This window comes from Oncorhynchus mykiss, chromosome 5 (genome assembly GCF_057628025.1).
Source record: "Oncorhynchus mykiss isolate SJ-2025 chromosome 5, ASM5762802v1, whole genome shotgun sequence".
NCBI lineage: Eukaryota > Metazoa > Chordata > Actinopteri > Salmoniformes > Salmonidae > Oncorhynchus > Oncorhynchus mykiss.
Window position 1 is genome coordinate 30,502,500 of NC_143026.1, and position 18,258 is coordinate 30,520,757.

The following is an 18,258-nucleotide window of genomic DNA, read 5'->3' on the forward strand; positions in this document are numbered from 1 at the left end:
AGTGTTTCATCATCAGTCATCTGACACTAAGTGACAGGCTGCGGTTGTTAGCTAGCAGTCCAGCTAAGTCCAATTTGTGCATTATGATGTAGTCCTTTTTAGGTTTTTGTTTTCCAGTAGAATATTATAATAGAAACCCCTACTATATGTGAAGTGCACTGGTGATGAACATAGTAATGTAAGTAAACGTTTATCTGTGTTAAGTTACTAACGTTAGCTACATGGGCTGCAGTGCCAGCTAACGCATATTTTCTCTTAATTCATTTCAGTGTAGCTAATTCTACGTAAACAACAATAGGGAGAAGAGCGCTCGGCGGAAATGGAGTCCCTAGAGAAAGCTAGAACAAGATGGGTGTCAGGAGTGGGGCAGCAGGAGGAGACCTATACTTGGAAAACGGAGGAGGAATGGAGGGAAAAAGATAGGGCTTGTGTCGGATAAAAATTGTGGGAAAGGGGAGATGGTTTGTTAAATAAGAATGGTAGAAAGTGTAAGCAGGGGGAGCTGAAGACAGGAGGAGAAATGGAAGTGAATAAGTGTGAAGTATCCTATGTAGTAGGTTCGGTGAAGTTATTGTATACCGAGGTATGCACCGAGGATCAGGATGAAGAAGAGTCTGGCAGTAGGAGTGAAGTTTATGGAAAAAAGCGTACTCTTCCCTTTTTGCTGATCCATTTGTGGTTTCACGGTGGGTGAAAAAAATTGTTGGGTGATGGTAACTAGAAATAGTCTAGTGATAACTGTTTGTGTTTTTGTGAGGCAGAGGGAGAATACGCTTGGAGTAAAACTAATGAGGGCAAGAAAAGTGAATTGTTTCGTTCTCAAGAAAAGGGCACAAATGAAAGGAGTGATAACAGGGGTAGCAGTAAATATAAAAGTTGACCAGCTGAGGGGAAAGATTCCCGGTGTATGTGATGATCGTCGTTTGATGCGACGCAAACAGGGTGGGGAAACGGAAGTCATTGTCTGTTCTTTTGAAGTTGAGTCTTTGCCCGATAAAGTTTGGATATATAAGTAATCCTGTACGAGCGATGTGCCGACTACATTACGACGCTACAGGTGTCAAGTTTATGGGTATGTGGCAGCAGCGTGTAGGAGGGAGGGTCCAAGGTGTGAGAAATGTGCAGAAGGGCATGAGACAAAGGAATGTGTAGTATGGGGGAAAGTAGTTGTGTTAATTGTTGGTGTGCCTATGGAGCTGGGGATCATAAATGTCCCTTGCGAGAGAGGCAGGTTGAGGTTTCCAGGGTTAGAGTAGTGCATTAGTTGTCACATTGTACTGAAGGGATGGATCGGAAGTCTCGGGAAAATTGAGGTTGTGGTGGCAGCTGCAGAGAGGTATTTGGGTGTGCTAGACTTGACATCAGAAGAGTTACAGGGTGTGTTAAGTGGTGACGTCCCATCCTTTCAGGGTGATGGCATGAGGTAGGAGTAAATACATTTAATTAGTGGAGTAGGGTGGTGTTCATTTAATTTTATATCATTTTGAAATTAGTGAGTGTAGTGTTAGATGGTAGGGTATTTATTTAGTACATTTGTATTTTTCAAGTGTATAATGGAGTTGTACTCCAGTCTAGTAGATGGCGGTAATGAAACAAATTGGATGTCAACCGCTGTTAAACCTCAGAAGAAATAAACAACAATATGTCTGGACCAAATGGAGATCCTAACATCTCAACTGACGATGACATCATCGACAATGAAGATGAATTCAGGTAATACTGGTATGTTTCGATGTCATCACGGAGGAAGCATCATCTCTGCGGCTGTGATTTAAGAGATACAGTGTGCGTTTTTTTGTTGGTTTAACTATCCTTGTGGGTACCAGAAGTCCTCACAAGGAACATTCTGACAAGTGGGTACATTTCGCCGGTCCCCATGAGGAAAAATGCTATTTTAGGTTAAGGGTTAGGGAACATAGGATTTAGAAAGGGAATACATGTTTTGGTCTCCACAAGGATAATAAAACAAAACTGTGTGTGTTGTCATTCACAGCTGTGTACATAAGCCAATAGGGTGTCTGTATTTGTCTGTTAGGAATTGCACATCTTTGCTGTTCTCATATCACTCTCTTTTGGCAGAGTATGTAGCCATTAACACTGCTGGATCAGATCAACTCCTGCCTGGAGGACCTGGAGGAACGCAACGACTCACTGAATGACCAACTACATGAACTGTTGGAATCTAACTGGCAGGCCTGGCAGGATTTCAGAGTTCAACTGAGCACTGCTACACCCTCAGGAGAGGATCAACAGTCCCTGGACAAAGATTCTCCGGCCTCTGAAGGGGAGAAGGGCGAAGAGGATAAAGCTGGACTACTCAATGTTACACAAAACAACATTCCACCTACCAATATGAGCATCTTTCCTTTTCTCAAGTGTTCATGTGATAGGATTTTCTCTGTCCCTTTCATGTAGCACTTATGAACCCTCCACTAAACTATACAATTTTAATCGATACACAGCTGTTGAACTTGTAAGATGGTTCCTGCTTAGTTAAGTAAAAGAGCCAAAAGCTGAGTACATTCTCTGTGTTGAAGTGACTAGTTTATGCCACCATCACCACTTACAATGTATACCAATGTTTCAGTTTAGCTATCCGTATAGTCAATTGCCCCCATGATTAGTACTTATTTATCCATGTGCTTGGTGTGGGGTGTAAAGCATGCAGAATACGCTGTGATTCATGTCATAACTGGGGTGTATTCATTTTGCCGAATTGGTTTCTGTTCCAAAACGTTTTGCAACGAAAACAAGTTTCTATTGCACAAATTCAGGTAGGTCCCTCCGTTTCATTTGCTATGTTTGGCTCTAAGATGGTAAACAGTTTCTGTTGTAAAATGTAATGAACACACTGGTGGTAGGTAAGCAGCTAAGTTAATCTCTATGGGGTAATACTACAAATCATATGTGAGCTTTGATTGGTCAATATTTTTCTGTGACACGCAAGAAGAGATTAATGTGTTTGTGTTCCACTTCTTTCCAATTCAGTTTTTCCTTGTCAGATTTAATAACAGTATATTGAATGTGTTACTGTTAATTATCTGAGTGTGACATCTTGAATCACTAGCGTCAAGAACTAGCTCTTTAAAACAATGCGATATTCAATAATCACAGTGAGGCAATTGTCAAATTTTATTATAAATTAAAATGACCCCAATACAGAAAACATCCCAAAAATACATGAAACTTCCAGCTGCTAGAAAACACTTGTTCATCGGTTTGTCATTTGTAGAATAAAAATACATTAAGAAACATACAGCTGTTTGAAATGTCACATAAATTACCCTTTCTGTCGTGCTCTGGTCCTGTATAATATTACAGTGGGACACAAACCAGAGACAAGACAAATGAGCTTGCTTTCATCAAAGCCAATATGGGTTTGTTTACACAGTTAGCCCAATTGATCTAATTGGTATTTTGACTAAGAACATCTCAGAAAAAAAAATCTGAAAATTGGGCTGCCTGTGTAAACAGTCTATGCATCTGCTCTTCTGCAGTAAAAGTGAACTAATAACAACTGCCCATTCACTGAAAGCATCAGTATCATCTGGGAGAGACTTATTCCTTACATGTTCCTTGAAAAAAAATACAGTGGCTGTGATTGGGGACTCTTTACTGGAGTGCTACATTACTTGATTCGGTCTTATGTAGTTCTGTCTATAACTTATGAACAATTATCCTATATTCAGGTCTCCTCTCACCAAGAGGCAAATGGTTATCCACGTCTCGTCAATTAAATAGATCACAATCTGGTGAATTATTAAATTTCTTCTGTTGGTGTACTTCAAAATCAGAACTGCTGGTTCTCAGCTTCTGTAACTTTTAGACTGCTACACATTTATTACCACTAGGGAAAATACACTTCCTTCTCTGTGCCTGGAGCCAAGAGATTTTCCTGACCAGTTAGATTACCCCGCTGACGTCTCATGATTATGAAAAACTCCCCAAGTCATATAATTTATTAATTTCATTATTGTTGATATTAATGTTACTAATTTGTAAGGTGACAACTCTACCATGCAATGTTTGTACAGACAATTCTACTCAATGGCTATGGCTGCATTTGGACATCCAGCCCAATTCTGGTCTTTTGACCAATCAGATCAGCTTTGAAAAAAGATGCGATTGGTCCATATAGAGGAAACAATATCAGAATTGGGCTGCCCATCTATACACAGTCCACTAGTCCAGTGTACTGGAGCTAACAAGATATGCGTGAGAAAAAAAATAAACTTCTACACTATTTGGCTGTCAATGGGGAAAAGACACTTCATTATCCGTGCCCAAAGCAAAGAGTTTCCTGACCAGTTAGGCTGCGTTTGAACATCCAATTCTGATCCCCCCCCCCCCCCCCCCCCTCCCCCCCTAAATTGGTATTGTGACTAACCACCGATTTTTTTTCACATCAGATATTTTTCAGAGCTGATTGGTTTAAAGACCAATTAGACCGTGTCTAGACTTGACAGTTCATGCAACGTTTGTATTCTGATCATTGAATTCCAAACACGTCCACATTGTGTCACAGGATTCCATTTTTCTTCAAATGCTGGAACAGGCTAAATCTGACAACTTGATGGCAGTAGCTAGTTTGCAATCCCTTTTAGCTTTGCTTGCTGGCTAACAGGTTATAACTCCAAACCAAAAATTGTTTTTCCAAATAAGCTGGTGGGCTAACATTTATGAAGCCAGCAAACACATTCCTCATGCTAGGAACGCATTTCCTCCAGTTAATCAACATTTAATGAAAAAAGGCGTCTCTTGCTGCCAAAACATACATTTTCTGGAGATTTGTGGGCGGCGTGCTGTGACATTGCCCACTGTATTCACTTTTGGTAACCTGATTGCAAAAAGACAGAAATCCACACAGGTGCTGGTCAGAGACTCATTGAGGCAGTTAGCCAGATCTAAACAATTCCAACCACAATGCGACTTTTGTTCATCTAGACCTGTCGTTTCAATGCATCTTCATATTCTAATAACAGAAGTTGCATGTGATTGTCAATTGTGGACACGGCCTTAGTGAAAAAAGATCAGTATTGGGCTGCCTGACTAAACGCAGCCTTTGTTTCTCCAAGTCAGGTCTCATTGTTATGAAAAACTCAAAGTCCATCCATACCACTTCAATATTGTTGATAACCTTGATGTTAATGTTACCAATGTGAACAGTCACAACTGTCATGCAATGTCACTTGTACAGACACTTAAACTTAAAAAAATGACTCTTACTAGTCCAGTGTACACGGTGTGTGAGGAAAAAAAGTACCAACTCAATGTTTAAAAAAGGATGGAAAACCAGCACAAAACTACAACTCTTTTACAATGTCATGTTTGTGATGCGTAAGCTTGTTAATGCAACATTGCTTTCAGTTCAGGAATTTTTTAAATATTAACATTAAAATGGGGTGACAGGGTTTGGATATCCCTCATTGTATTAGCTGGCAATAGGTAGGCCTAATGCCTCCAACTGTGAGGGGGAAAAAAAAGAGTGCGCACTGAACTTCGCATAAAACTGGTTGTCTCCTGAGAACAAACTCTGGCAAAGAGGATCTATTCTAGGCCAATGTGTTCTCCCTATTCCAGCCACACCTAAAATGATCGTTTTATGGTCTCAGGAGTTGTCAAGTTCTGTTAGACTAGACAACTGTTATAATAGAACATTATGAGTTAAGAACAGCCATATTCAAAGCTCACTAAAATCATGCTCTGCTTCCTAACATTGCAGGAACATCTATAATTGAGTCCTGTCATAATCTATAATTTAGTCTTGTCAAAACCATGAGTTTATCGCACAGCCTTATGGAGGTTCAGGTGCAAATTGGGAGCGAAACCAGTGGGATGTAGGCAGTTTCAGCAATCAAGGGGTTAAAGAGCTAAACAAGTCAATTCAAAATGTATTTAGCAGTATAGTGAGGGGAAAGCAGCAGCTCAGGGTGTATCTGAGCTAAATAGACCAAGCAGTTAAGACTTTCCCCCTTTAAAACCCCCCCTCTAACTAATCCCCTCACCTGCTAACATCCAAAGAAATCTCCAGAACAGTTCACAGAATGTGTAAAAAATGTCAAGGACAATAGCACTTCAACAAAGCTAGGATCAAATCAAGGTTCATAGTTACTCGACATTCAAACAGTACCATTTACTTTTTAAATTCCCACCCCCATCACAAATATTTTCAGATAAGTTGCCTGCTATAATGATTCACTCGGTTCCTGGACTAAAACACCACTCCCTTCCTAAACCTGGCAACAATGTGTTGAGTTAGACATTTAGCTAACTAGAACGACATGTATAAACTAAAAACAGATCTTCATTTTCATTTGACCCTTTCCACACTATGACAGCAACACACACATCCACAATTTCTTCCGCATAATTCTCTTCTCTTTGCACTGAATGCAAATTAGTCATTTCTATCTAGTCGTGTTATTAAAAAAATGAAACACCTAAACACCTACAAATATAGGTTAGAGGATCACCGGTTTTGAGTTGCCAGGTCTATTGAGCTAATGTACCCTGTCCTAGGGTAGAGATTGTACTGGATATTATTTCTTTCTTCCGCTCCCACTCTCCATCCCCCTCCCTTTCTCCTGCTTTCTCTTCCTCAACGTCTCCGTGTTGTCCTCCCGGACTTCCTTTTGGATGGGCCCTTCGCTTTCCCTTTGCCAGTCTTCTCTTCTGGAGCAGCTGCCTTTGCCTCTTCTTCTTCTCCTGTGACTGGGGCTGACTTTTCCTCAACTGCCACTGGCTCCTCCTCTGCGACTGGTGCTGGCTCCTCCTCTGCGACTGGTGCTGGCTCCTCCTCTGCGACTGGTGCTGGCTCCTCCTCTGCGACTGGTGCTGGCTCCTCCTCTGCGACTGGTGCTGGCTCCTCCTCTGCGACTGGTGCTAGGTCTGGGCTTGGCTCTTCCTCTGTGACTGGTGCTTGTTCTGGGGTTGGCTCTTCCTCCTTGTCCTCAGGGTTTACTGAGCTCTGCTTCTCTGGGGAGGCTTGAGCCGGAGTCCCCACAGAGCTGCTGGTGGTGGTGAGGTCCTTCAGGGATGAAGCTGAGGGAGTGTTGTTCTGGGGTTCAGGGCAGGGTCTGGAGGACTTCAGTCTGGTGATGGAGATGGTGGGCTGGAGTAAGGCAGGGCTGCTGAGGAGCTCTGAAGGCAGGCTGTTTGAATCTGAGACAGTGTGGTTACTATCACACTCTGAATCGCCGTCCGTACCGTCTATGGGAGTAGGTTCCACTGTCCCATCCTTCTGGCTACGCAAGGCCCTGTACTTCTGTAGGGGAGAGAAGGCAAAAAACACATAGGAAATAAAGGAGATGACTACAACAGACAGGCAAACATGTTAATTTGATGTGTGGTGTCTTAATTCATACACAACCATACACAAGAAATGTGATTATACAACCAACCTTGAGGTTCTCAAAGTGTTTGAGTGACTTGCAGTGCAAGTGGCGGGCTGAGGACTCAAAATGGTAGAACTGCTGGCAGAGTCTACAGAGGAACCCAGCCACAGGAACCACAAAGCTAGAACCTGGGAGACAGGCAGAGACAGGTAAGTCAATGACAACAGAATCACACATAACAAAATCATAATGTGCAATATATAGCTAAATATATAACAGGTACTAATGACTGATTCTGAATGGCTTTCATTTGACTATGGCAAGTCAGTGAGTCTTGCGTAATGACGCAGACAGTGCGTGTCCTCGTGTAGGGTGTGTCACTCACCGTACACCGTGTCAGGGTCAAACTCCTCCTCTTCATCTACATCCTCTAGTAGAGCCACCTCCATCTGGGTTGGCCAGACGTCCTGCCACACCAAATACACACATTACCAAATAGATCCATTACCAACAACGATAACGATATACAGACGTTTCAGGAAGATAATATGTCCCAACATTTCTCCAATATTGATGCTGGGGAAAAAAAGTGAATGTGCGCATGGGAGAAAGAGCAAGAGCTGGAAAAGAGACGTGGTGTGACTAGGAAAACGGACATCAAAACGCTTTAACCAGAGATCATTGTTTTCAAATACCGTAAAAAGAAAAAGTGTTGTCTTGAAGACCAAGTTCATTTGCTTTGACTAGTGTTCCATTTGTACATGTGCATTTGCGGGGCACATCAAAAAATAAACAGAATTCCCTTTCCCCTCCATGTCTCACTCGTGTTCCGCCTGCTCCTGCTACACAGGGCCCCTTTAGGCTACAGAAATAAATGCTTCTAAAAAACAGTGGGTATGAAAAAAATACACAAGCTACATTCCATCCCAAATGATTGACTGAGGCTGGGAAATGTGTTCCAACAACTAGCAGTTTTGGAATAATTGCATCCATTCTATTTTTTGCATATATATATATATATATACACACAGTGCCTTGCGAAAGTATTCGGCCCCCTTGAACTTTGCGACCTTTTGCCACATTTCAGGCTTCAAACATAAAGATATAAAACTGTAATTTTTTGTGAAGAATCAACAACAAGTGGGACACAATCATGAAGTGGAACGACATTTATTGGATATTTCAAACTTTTTTAACAAATCAAAAACTGAAGAATTGGGCGTGCAAAATTATTCAGCCCCCTTAAGTTAATACTTTCTAGCGCCACCTTTTGCTGCGATTACAGCTGTAAGTCGCTTGGGGTATGTCTCTATCAGTTTTGCACATCGAGAGACTGACATTTTTTCCCATTCCTCCTTGCAAAACAGCTCGAGCTCAGTGAGGTTGGATGGAGAGCATTTGTGAACAGCAGTTTTCAGTTCTTTCCACAGATTCTCGATTGGATTCAGGTCTGGACTTTGACTTGGCCATTCTAACACCTGGATATGTTTATTTTTGAACCATTCCATTGTAGATTTTGCTTTATGTTTTGGATCATTGTCTTGTTGGAAGACAAATCTCCGTCCCAGTCTCAGGTCTTTTGCAGACTCCATCAGGTTTTCTTCCAGAATGGTCCTGTATTTGGCTCCATCCATCTTCCCATCAATTTTAACCATCTTCCCTGTCCCTGCTGAAGAAAAGCAGGCCCAAACCATGATGCTGCCACCACCATGTTTGACAGTGGGGATGGTGTGTTTAGCTGTGTTGCTTTTATGCCAAACATAACGTTTTGCATTGTTGCCAAAAAGTTCAATTTTGGTTTCATCTGACCAGAGCACCTTCTTCCACATGTTTGGTGTGTCTCCCAGGTGGCTTGTGGCAAACTTTAAACAACACTTTTTATGGATATCTTTAAGAAATGGCTTTCTTCTTGCCACTCTTCCATAAAGGCCAGATTTGTGCAATATACGACTGATTGTTGTCCTATGGAGTCTCCCACCTCAGCTGTAGATCTCTGCAGTTCATCCAGAGTGATCATGGGCCTCTTGGCTGCATCTCTGATCAGTCTTCTCCTTGTATGAGCTGAAAGTTTAGAGGGACGGCCAGGTCTTGGTAGATTTGCAGTGGTCTGATACTCCTTCCATTTCAATATTAATCGCTTGCACAGTGCTCCTTGGGATGTTTAAAGCTTGGGAAATCTTTTTGTATCCAAATCCGGCTTTAAACTTCTTCACAACAGTATCTTGGACCTGCCTGGTGTGTTCCTTGTTCTTCATGATGCTCTCTGCGCTTTTAACAGACCTCTGAGACTATCACAGTGCAGGTTCATTTATACGGAGACTTGATTACACACAGGTGGATTGTATTTATCATCATTAGTCATTTAGGTCAACATTGGATCATTCAGAGATCCTCACTGAACTTCTGGAGAGAGTTTGCTGCACTGAAAGTAAAGGGGCTGAATAATTTTGCACGCCCAATTTTTCAGTTTTTGATTTGTTAAAAAAGTTTGAAATATCCAATAAATGTCGTTCCACTTCATGATTGTGTCCCGCTTGTTGTTGATTCTTCACAAAAAAATACAGTTTTATATCTTTATGTTTGAAGCCTGAAATGTGGCAAAAGGTCGCAAAGTTCAAGGGGGCCGGATACTTTCGCAAGGCACTGTATATAAGGCTACTTTGCAAATTGCTAGTGCCATTTACAATTAATTAGTCTAGGATATAAACCCCCTAAACAGACAGGTTCCACAATGGCAATATGCAAAAACATTAGTTCGTTTTTTTCAAAGAGCATATTGTCATCGACTTCATTAAGCCTAGGCCTACTCACCAAACAGATGCAGTGACTGTAATTCATCCCCTTGCACTGTTCAATGTGGATTTTTTAAAATCCCTTTAGAAAATTCCAAAGAACCGGCATAATAAACTGTCACATGTCGGTAGGACAATATCGAAAAGATTTTGGTTCATAAACCATAAAACAAAATTCAACACACCAAACTGAGCCCCGAACCTTAAATCGCAGTAGTTGTTTTCTTGACTGAATATACAAGGCAATTTAGCAATTGGGATTTTCTATCTGTAATGGTTACGATAAATTAGGCATTGTTGTGCACTGTTGGGATACAGATAAATGCACACATTTATCCCAGTGTGGGACCTTATGTTCTAAAAAATATACACTACCGTTCAAACGTTTTGGGTCACCAAGGAATTGTCCTTGGTTTTTAAAGAAAAACACATTGTGTCCATTTTGCAGGTACTATTTAATGAAGCTGCCAGTTGAGGACTTGTGAGGCGTTAGTTTCTCAAACTAGACACTAATGTACTTGTTCTCTTGCACACTGGGGCCTCCCACTCTGATTAAAGCCAGTTTGCTCTGGTCTATGAAGGGAGTAGTACGAGATCTTTAGTTTTTTGGCAATTTCTCACATGGAATAGTCTTCATTTCTCAGAACAAGAATAGACTGACGAATTTCAGAAGAAAGTGCTTTATTTCTGGACATTTTGAGCCTGTAATCCAACCCACAAATGCTGATGCTCCAGATACTCAACTAGTCTAAATAAGGCCAGTTTTATTGCTTCTTTAATTAGCACAAGTTTTCAGCTGTGCTAACATAATAGCAAAATGTTTTTTTAATGATCAATTAGCCTTTTAAAATGATAAACTTGGATTAGCTAACACAACGTGCCATTGGAACACAGGAGTGATGGTTGCTGATAATGGGCCTCTGTACACCTATGTAGATATTCCATAAAAAAAGAATTTCTAAGCGACCACAAACTTTTGAACGGTAGTGTATATATTTTCCATTCCAAAAAATAATGTGAGTACTATAACAGTAAAAAAATAAAATAATCAAATGCCCATCCCCATGTGTGAAAAGGCGTGTGCATATGCCTAACCTTCCCATGGGAGCTGCCTTCGCCGCCATCTTCCATTTCCTCTTCGTCCCCCTCTTCCTCCTCACATGCCTCCTCCTCCTCCTCGTCTCCATCGTCTACAAAGCAGCCTTGTGCATCCATGGCAACCAGTTCAGCCAAGGCCTTTGGCCCCCCCTCCTCCCGAAGCTGTAGTGAGAGGAGCAAAGAACAGTGAATAAGGAGGGAATGGTTTGACAAGGTTTAGGGCCCAAGTGGCACCCTATTATTCCCTATTTAGTGCACTACTTTCGACTAGGGACCATAGGGCTCTGGTCAAAAGTAGTGCATCCTGTACCACTAGGGGGCCACTAGGGACTCCAAAAATGTAATACATTTATTGGATTTCCAAGCTGCCGAGGCAGAGTACACACACACACACCTCGTCAACTCTCTGCTTGTGCCCCTGGGACTGCATGTGCTCCAGGAACAGGAGTGGGCTCCTGAAGTGCCTCTTGCAGACGGTACAGGAAGGATTGGAGGTGCGGCTGGCCAGCTTGTGCTCCCTGGTCCTGCGGTGCACCAAGACTGTACTGGTGTAGTGGATTTTGCAGGTAGCACACCAAAGCTGCGGGCTGGGTTTCTTCTCTCTGTGTTACACACACGCAGCTACATGAGTGGAAAGTTAAGTTCCTCTGCGTACACATCACAGACAAACTGAAACGATCCACCCAAGTCAACCTCAGGAGGCTGAAAAAAAATGTGGCTTGTCACCTAAAACTTTTTGCACAATTGAGAGCATCCTTTCGGGCTGAATCAATACGGCAACTACACCGCCCACAACCACAGGGCTTTCCAGAGGGGGGTGCACAATGCATCACCAGGGGCGAACTACCTGCCCTCCAGGACACCGACAGCACCCAATGTCACAGGAAGGCCATAAAGATCATCAAGGACAACAACCACCCGAGCCACTGCCTGTTCACCCCGCTATCATCCAGAAGGCGAGGTCAGTACAGGGGCATCAAAGCTGGGACCGAGAGACTGAAAAACAGCTTCTATCTCAAGGCCATCAGACTGTTAAACAGCCATCACTAACACTGCTACCAACATACAGACTCAAATCATTGGCCACTTTAATAAATGGATCACTAGTCACTTTAATAATGACACTTTAATAATGTTTACATATCTTGCATTACTCATACCGTATTCTATACCATCTACTGCATCTTGCCTATGCCGCTCTGTCATTGCTCATCCATATATTTATAGGTATATATTCTTATTTCATCCCTTTGATGTGTGTATTAGGTAGTTGTGGATTTGTTATATTACTTGTTGATTGTTGAAACTTGAATGGGTTACAGAGTTAATGTATTGAGCTGTATCTAAAGATATTTTATTTAGTTATTTACACATGTAATTGTATTAGAATTCGTGTGTTGGAGATTGAGAGAACTACATACATATTTCTGTTGTATTGGATTACGCTATTGACTGCAAGTTCCAGAATGCCTTGCGCCAGGAAATAGAGAGCGAACGCCCAGTTATGTACAACTGATTATCCTGACTTTCACTAGCAACTTTCTTTTATTGTTTTGTAGAATCTAAAAGTTGTTAAATGTAACGTGAACAAGTAGTGTTACGAAAATAAGCTTTAATTTCAAACCCGACGTCCCGAGTCATTACTTTGAAGACAGTTATTCTAGATTGATATCGCTGCACTGCCGGAACTAGAAGCACAAGCATTTCGCTTCACTCGCAATAACATCTGCTAACCATGTGTATGTGACCAATAAAATGTGATTTGATGGCCATCTGGGTCATATTCACAAAGACAAACTATAGCAAAACTTTTTTCAACGGAAAACAAGTGTTTCTTATTGGACAATTTTAGGCAGACCCTTGCTGTTTCAGTCAGTTGTTTAATTCGGTACCTATCGCCTAACTATTGGGTCTTACTTAAATCCCATTTACCTGTCACCAACGTGCACTAGTACTGACCCGTCCTTGAAGGAGGAGCTGTCTCCGCAGCCTCCCTGCAGCGAATCCTGGACGCGGGGCATCAGGGTGACCAGACAGGCGCTGGACATGTGTTGGATCTCCATCATCCTCTGCTGGTGGACCAGGCCGTTCATGTGGCTCTGGAAGTCCTAATGAGGAAGAGAGAGGGATACAGCGAGGTGTGAAGAGAGGGACACAGAGATATGACACAAGAGGGATTCCTGTCTCACTAGCCTCGGGCTGACAGCTCAACCATGTGGCAGCTAATGAACTTGACTAACAGGGTCGCTGAAGGGTCAAGCTGAGTGCTTGCCTTGGACCATTCAAACGCAAACATTCCACTCTACACCCTCAGGGGGTACTCTACCTGCTGGTTGTGACAGGCCAGAGTGCAGATGTAGCAATAGAACTTGTTGGCAGCATCACCCCCCTCCTTGCCCTCTTCCTGCCCCCTTTCCAATGCCCCTGGGGCAGCCTTGCCCTCTGCCATGTCCTCCAGGCCTGGAGTGAATGCCTGGCTCTCACCACTCAGCTGCTCAGAGGCTGGCATGGCCGACACTCCACTCTGAACCTGCTCATACACAAGGACCCTCAGATCAGGTCATCTCACTTTCTGTGAGCAAAAATCGGTGCCCCGCTACCCATCTGGACTAGCATTACAATCACGGTTTAGGCTTCAGTAAAGCCCTCTGTAACAAATAAAACTCACCTCGGCTGCTCTGCTCTCCTCCATTGCCTCTGCAGTCACTGGTTCAGCTATGCTCCCACCCTCCTCCAGAATGACACAGTCTGTTATTGGAAAGAACAGGTGAGAACTAGTCCTACCAAGCCAAAAGGTGAAAGGCAAGTGCTTAAGCCACAGAGATATACCGATCTATGGTGTTCTGTAGATATGGCTGTAGCTCTGTGGGAGTAAGAGGCTTGGAATGGCTGCTGGAATGGTACACCATAGACAATAGTATGTGGACACCCCTTCAAATGAGTGGATTTGGCTATTGCAGCCACACCCGTTGCTGACAGGTCTATAAAATCGAGCATACAGCCATGCAATCTCAATAGACAAACCTTGGCAGAAGAACGGCCCGTATGAAAGAGCTCATTGACTTTCAACATGGCAACGTCATAGGATGCCACCTTCCCAACAAGTCAGTTTGTCAAATGTCTATCCTGCTAGAGCTGCCCCGGTCAACTGTAAGTGCTGTTATTGTGAGGTGGAAACGTCTAGCAGCAACACCGGCTCAACCGTGAAGTGGTAGGCCACACAAGCTCACAGAACAGGACCACCAAGTGCCGAAGTGAGTGGCGTACAAAAAAAATCTGTCCGAGGCCTCCCAAGTGGCCTAAGGCATTGCATCGCAGTGCTAGCTGTGCCACTAGATCCTGGTTCGAGTCCAGGCTCTGCAATATCAAATGCACGAGTTACACCAGTAATGCACAATCCCTCCATCAGTGCTCAGACTGTTCGCAATAGGCTGAGAGGCGCTGGACTGGGGGCTTGTAGGCCTGTTGTAAGGCAGGTCCTCACCAGACATCACCGGCAACAACATTGCCTATGGGCAAAAACCCACCGTCGCTGACGAGTCGCGGTTTTGTCTCAGTGGTGATGGTCGGATTCGCGTTTATCGTCGAAGAAATGAGCGTTACACAGACTCCTGTACTCTGGAGCGGGATCGATTTGGAGGTGGATGGTCCGTTATGGTCTGGGGCGGTGTGTCACAGCATCATCGAACTGAGCTTGTCGTCATTACAGGCAATCTCAATTCTGTGCGTTACAGGGAAGACATCCTCCTCCCTCACGTGGTACCCTTCCTGCAGGCTCATCCTGACAATGCCACCAGCCATACTGCTCGTTCTGTGCATGATTTACTGCAAGACAGGAATATCAGTGTTCTGCCATGGCCAGCGAAGAGCCCGGATCTTAATACCATTGAGCACGTCTGGGACCTGTTGGATCGGAGGGTGAGGGCTAGGGCCATTCCCCCCCAGAAATGTACGGGAACTTGCAGGTGCCTTGGTGGAAGAGTGGGGTAACATCTCACAGCAAGAACTGGCAAATCTGGTGCGGTCCAAGAGAAGGCGATGTACTGCAGTACCTAATGCAGCTGGTGGCCACACCAGATACTGACTGTTACTTTTGATTTTGACCCCCCCCCCCCCCTTTGTTCAGGGACACATTATTCCATTTCTATTACTCACATGTCTGTGGAACTTGTTCAGTTTATGTCTCAGTTGTTGAATCTGGTTATGTTCATACAAATATTTACACATGATAAGTTTGCTGAAAATAAAACGCAGTTCACAGTGAGAGGACGTTTCTTTTTTTTTTTTGTTGCTGAGTTTACTTTTGGTCATGTAGTGTATGTGAACACAAACCTCCAGGCTGGCAGTCAACCGGTGGGCTTTGACACTCTGCTGCACTCAGGACCCCGCCTGTCTCAGGAGGCTGCTCCACAGTCTCCTCTAACCTGGGACAGAGAAGGATAGAGAAATAAAGGATACCTGTCACTACTAGCTGCTACCCTCCAAGGACTCATCACAGCATATAGATATTCTAATCTGAAGATATACATAAGCAAAACAAGAAAGAGGCTTGACACCCACCAGCTCAGATTGTTGTGAAATGTAGTTAGAAATCGTTAGAAACAGGTAAGACTAGCATTCTTACAACATTACTTTGTTGAAATATAACTTCATATCTGAGAAATTAATTGCACCCAAATTGGCCATTTTCATTTTTAGGATTCATATAAATCACTAAATATAGTACCTAACCTCAGATTCGAAAAATAAAATCTAATAAAATAAATCTAGTAATCCCAAAAACAATTGTCAAAAGCCACCAACGGACCCCCACACCCAACAACGAGTGTACAGTATCAGTTTTCTATGTTTGACAAGTAGTATGATGCTGCAGCATGGAGTATTGTTTCTTCCTATGTAATGTATTCGCAGTGAATTTGGTGATGTGTGCGCGCCCCCCCCTCAGAGAAGTTATTCATTTAAATTGTTAGGTTTCTGTCCCAACCTACATTCTGATATTACCAGGTTCCGACCACTAAATGGTGCTGTTCCTGCTATTAAGTGAAATAAAAATGTGTTAGATTCCCCTAATGTTAAAGGGATAGTTCACCCAAATTACATTATTTCCCTTACCTGTAAGCAGTCTATTGACAAGGTATGATGGCAAACAATGCTTTGGTTGTTTGCCACTGTTTCAAATACATATATTTTATTTTTTAGCATTTGTGGAACAAATCCAAAGCAAGTCAATGGTACCTATATTATAATTTTCCTGCTTCATGTTAAAATCATCCTAAAGTACCCCCAAAATTGATTGTGTAAATCAATGACGCTACTTATAGATGATTTGGATATGAAGTGCGAAAATGCTAATATTAGGTATTGGATTTGTGCGAGATATTCAAAAAAGTTGAAACAATGGCCAGGTAAACAAAACCAAAGCATGGGTTGCTAAAAAAATAAATAACAGTAGCACAATCGTCACAACACAGCCGGCAATGCCATCATCCTCTTTTACCACTTCAACAAATCTTGTACAGTAAGGCCCTAAAGTTTATAGGCTTACTTACACATTAAATACCAGATAGCCTAAAATAATTAAAGAAAAAACACAATGTAGGCTATAGATATACATTTCACAAAAATGGTAAATCCATAAATGTAAGGTATTGTTTTCTTTATTCAACATGCCCACCACCTACACCCCCTTCATCCACACAATATCTAATAACCCGAAACCCGCCCAGTTATGAGTTAACCCATGCATCACCAGCGTGGAGGGTCCGTGGGTGGCTTGTTGTACTATCAGTTAGCTTAATTTCTCAGATATCAAATTATATCGCAACAAAATGTCGTTGTAGGAATGCTAATCTAATCTGTTTCTAAGTACAGAAACGATTTCAAAGCAATTTGATGGTGGGTGTCATGGCTTGCTGAAATAAAATGCAAAGACCCACGAGGAATGCATTTTTTCAAACTCAAAACAGTACTACTTACACCTCAGTCCTCTGCTTCTTCAATGCCGGCTCCTCAGGCTCCGGTTGCACTGAAGGCTGTGCCTGTCCATCTGGCCCTCCCACTCCTCCATCTGCAGGAAGAGGGAGACAGAGCTGTCATGTGCTACTGTACCAACCACAGAATTACTGGTTTCACACCCACTCAAACAGAGAAGAAATAGGAAAAGAGGAAGCAACCAACAACAAAAAAAGGTAGCTGCAAATAAAAACCTTAAACGATAACACCAGCTAGCAGTGAGTGTTCAGGTACGGTCCTACCTTTCAGAGCCTTATCATTGGTTTCCCCTGATGTCCTGCTGGCTGCAGGTCGGCTAAATGTGCTCCCCAAGGCTCTCTGCTCATTTTCCCTCTTCCGATCCGGCTGCCGTGACCCATAGTCCTACATGAACAGGGTGAGGCATTTGATCAACAATTCAACTGCTCTCTCAGCAATCAACGTGTGCAACAGGTATAGAAGACTCAAATGTTAAAGATTATAATATTGACCAATTCAGTATTTCCATAAGCAATTATCATCAAGTCTCCTCATTGTTCTGATACTGTGGGGTAAAACTATCTTAGCCAACAACTGAGTAAAACACAAAACTGTTAGCTTGTCAAACAGAAATCCATAGTTAAATAGAGGTTTGATTACGCTGTTGTTGTTGTTGTAGTAGCGGGAGTGGGGGTGGTAGTGTCGGGCAGGGAAGCCCATGTGGGGGGTCTTGATGGACATGCCCATGGGTACAGGGCCCATGAGAGAGGACCGGGCCCCTGCAGCAAAGAACTGGGTGAACTGCTGCCCACTCACTGCTGCAAAGCCCTGCATGCTACCTGGAGTGCCAGAGACAGGAGAGATAGAGGTAGGAAGAAAGTGTGGGAGGAGATGAGCATGAGGAGAAAAAAATAATTGGTGGAAAAACTTTCAGCACTGGTGTAAAGTATTTAAGTAAAAATACCTTAAGTAGTACTTTAAAGTATCTGTACTTTACCATTTATATTTTTGACAACTTTTACTTCACTACACATTCCTAAAGAAAATAATGCACTTTTTACTCC

General features: G+C 42.8%; 1 protein-coding gene and 2 long non-coding RNA genes across 7 annotated transcripts in view; 2 read left to right on the top strand and 1 right to left on the bottom strand.

Annotated features, from left to right (window-relative positions):
- Positions 1-3,256, top strand: LOC149983244 (uncharacterized). Of its 4 annotated transcripts, none has more exons than XR_016495985.1 (3): positions 1-178; positions 1,571-1,722; positions 2,080-3,256. It is a non-coding gene; the product is annotated as an uncharacterized LOC149983244 (long non-coding RNA). The 4 variants fall into 4 exon arrangements; XR_016495986.1 differs by having other exon boundaries at positions 1,571-1,713; XR_016495988.1 differs by lacking the exon at positions 1-178 and adding an exon at positions 331-686 and having other exon boundaries at positions 1,571-1,713.
- Positions 1-18,258, top strand: part of LOC149983240 (uncharacterized) — a 392,257-nt gene that overhangs the window by 246,832 nt on the left and 127,167 nt on the right. The window lies entirely within an intron of this gene.
- Positions 3,109-18,258, bottom strand: part of LOC110524741 (uncharacterized) — a 25,139-nt gene continuing 9,989 nt past the window's right edge. The window contains exons 4-15 of one of the 2 annotated variants that reach the window (XM_021604630.3): positions 17,855-18,033; positions 17,479-17,599; positions 17,201-17,291; positions 15,557-15,648; positions 13,893-13,972; positions 13,551-13,754; positions 13,184-13,332; positions 11,619-11,826; positions 11,222-11,386; positions 7,720-7,801; positions 7,401-7,522; positions 3,109-7,264 (exon numbers count right to left, since the gene is read on the bottom strand). In XM_021604630.3, coding sequence (XP_021460305.3) covers positions 6,599-7,264; positions 7,401-7,522; positions 7,720-7,801; positions 11,222-11,386; positions 11,619-11,826; positions 13,184-13,332; positions 13,551-13,754; positions 13,893-13,972; positions 15,557-15,648; positions 17,201-17,291; positions 17,479-17,599; positions 17,855-18,033 — 2,159 coding nt within the window. In that variant the 3' untranslated portion in view covers positions 3,109-6,598. The remainder of the gene's footprint in view (positions 7,265-7,400; positions 7,523-7,719; positions 7,802-11,221; positions 11,387-11,618; positions 11,827-13,183; positions 13,333-13,550; positions 13,755-13,892; positions 13,973-15,556; positions 15,649-17,200; positions 17,292-17,478; positions 17,600-17,854; positions 18,034-18,258) is intronic. The other variant, XM_090234444.1, reaches the window with a different exon arrangement.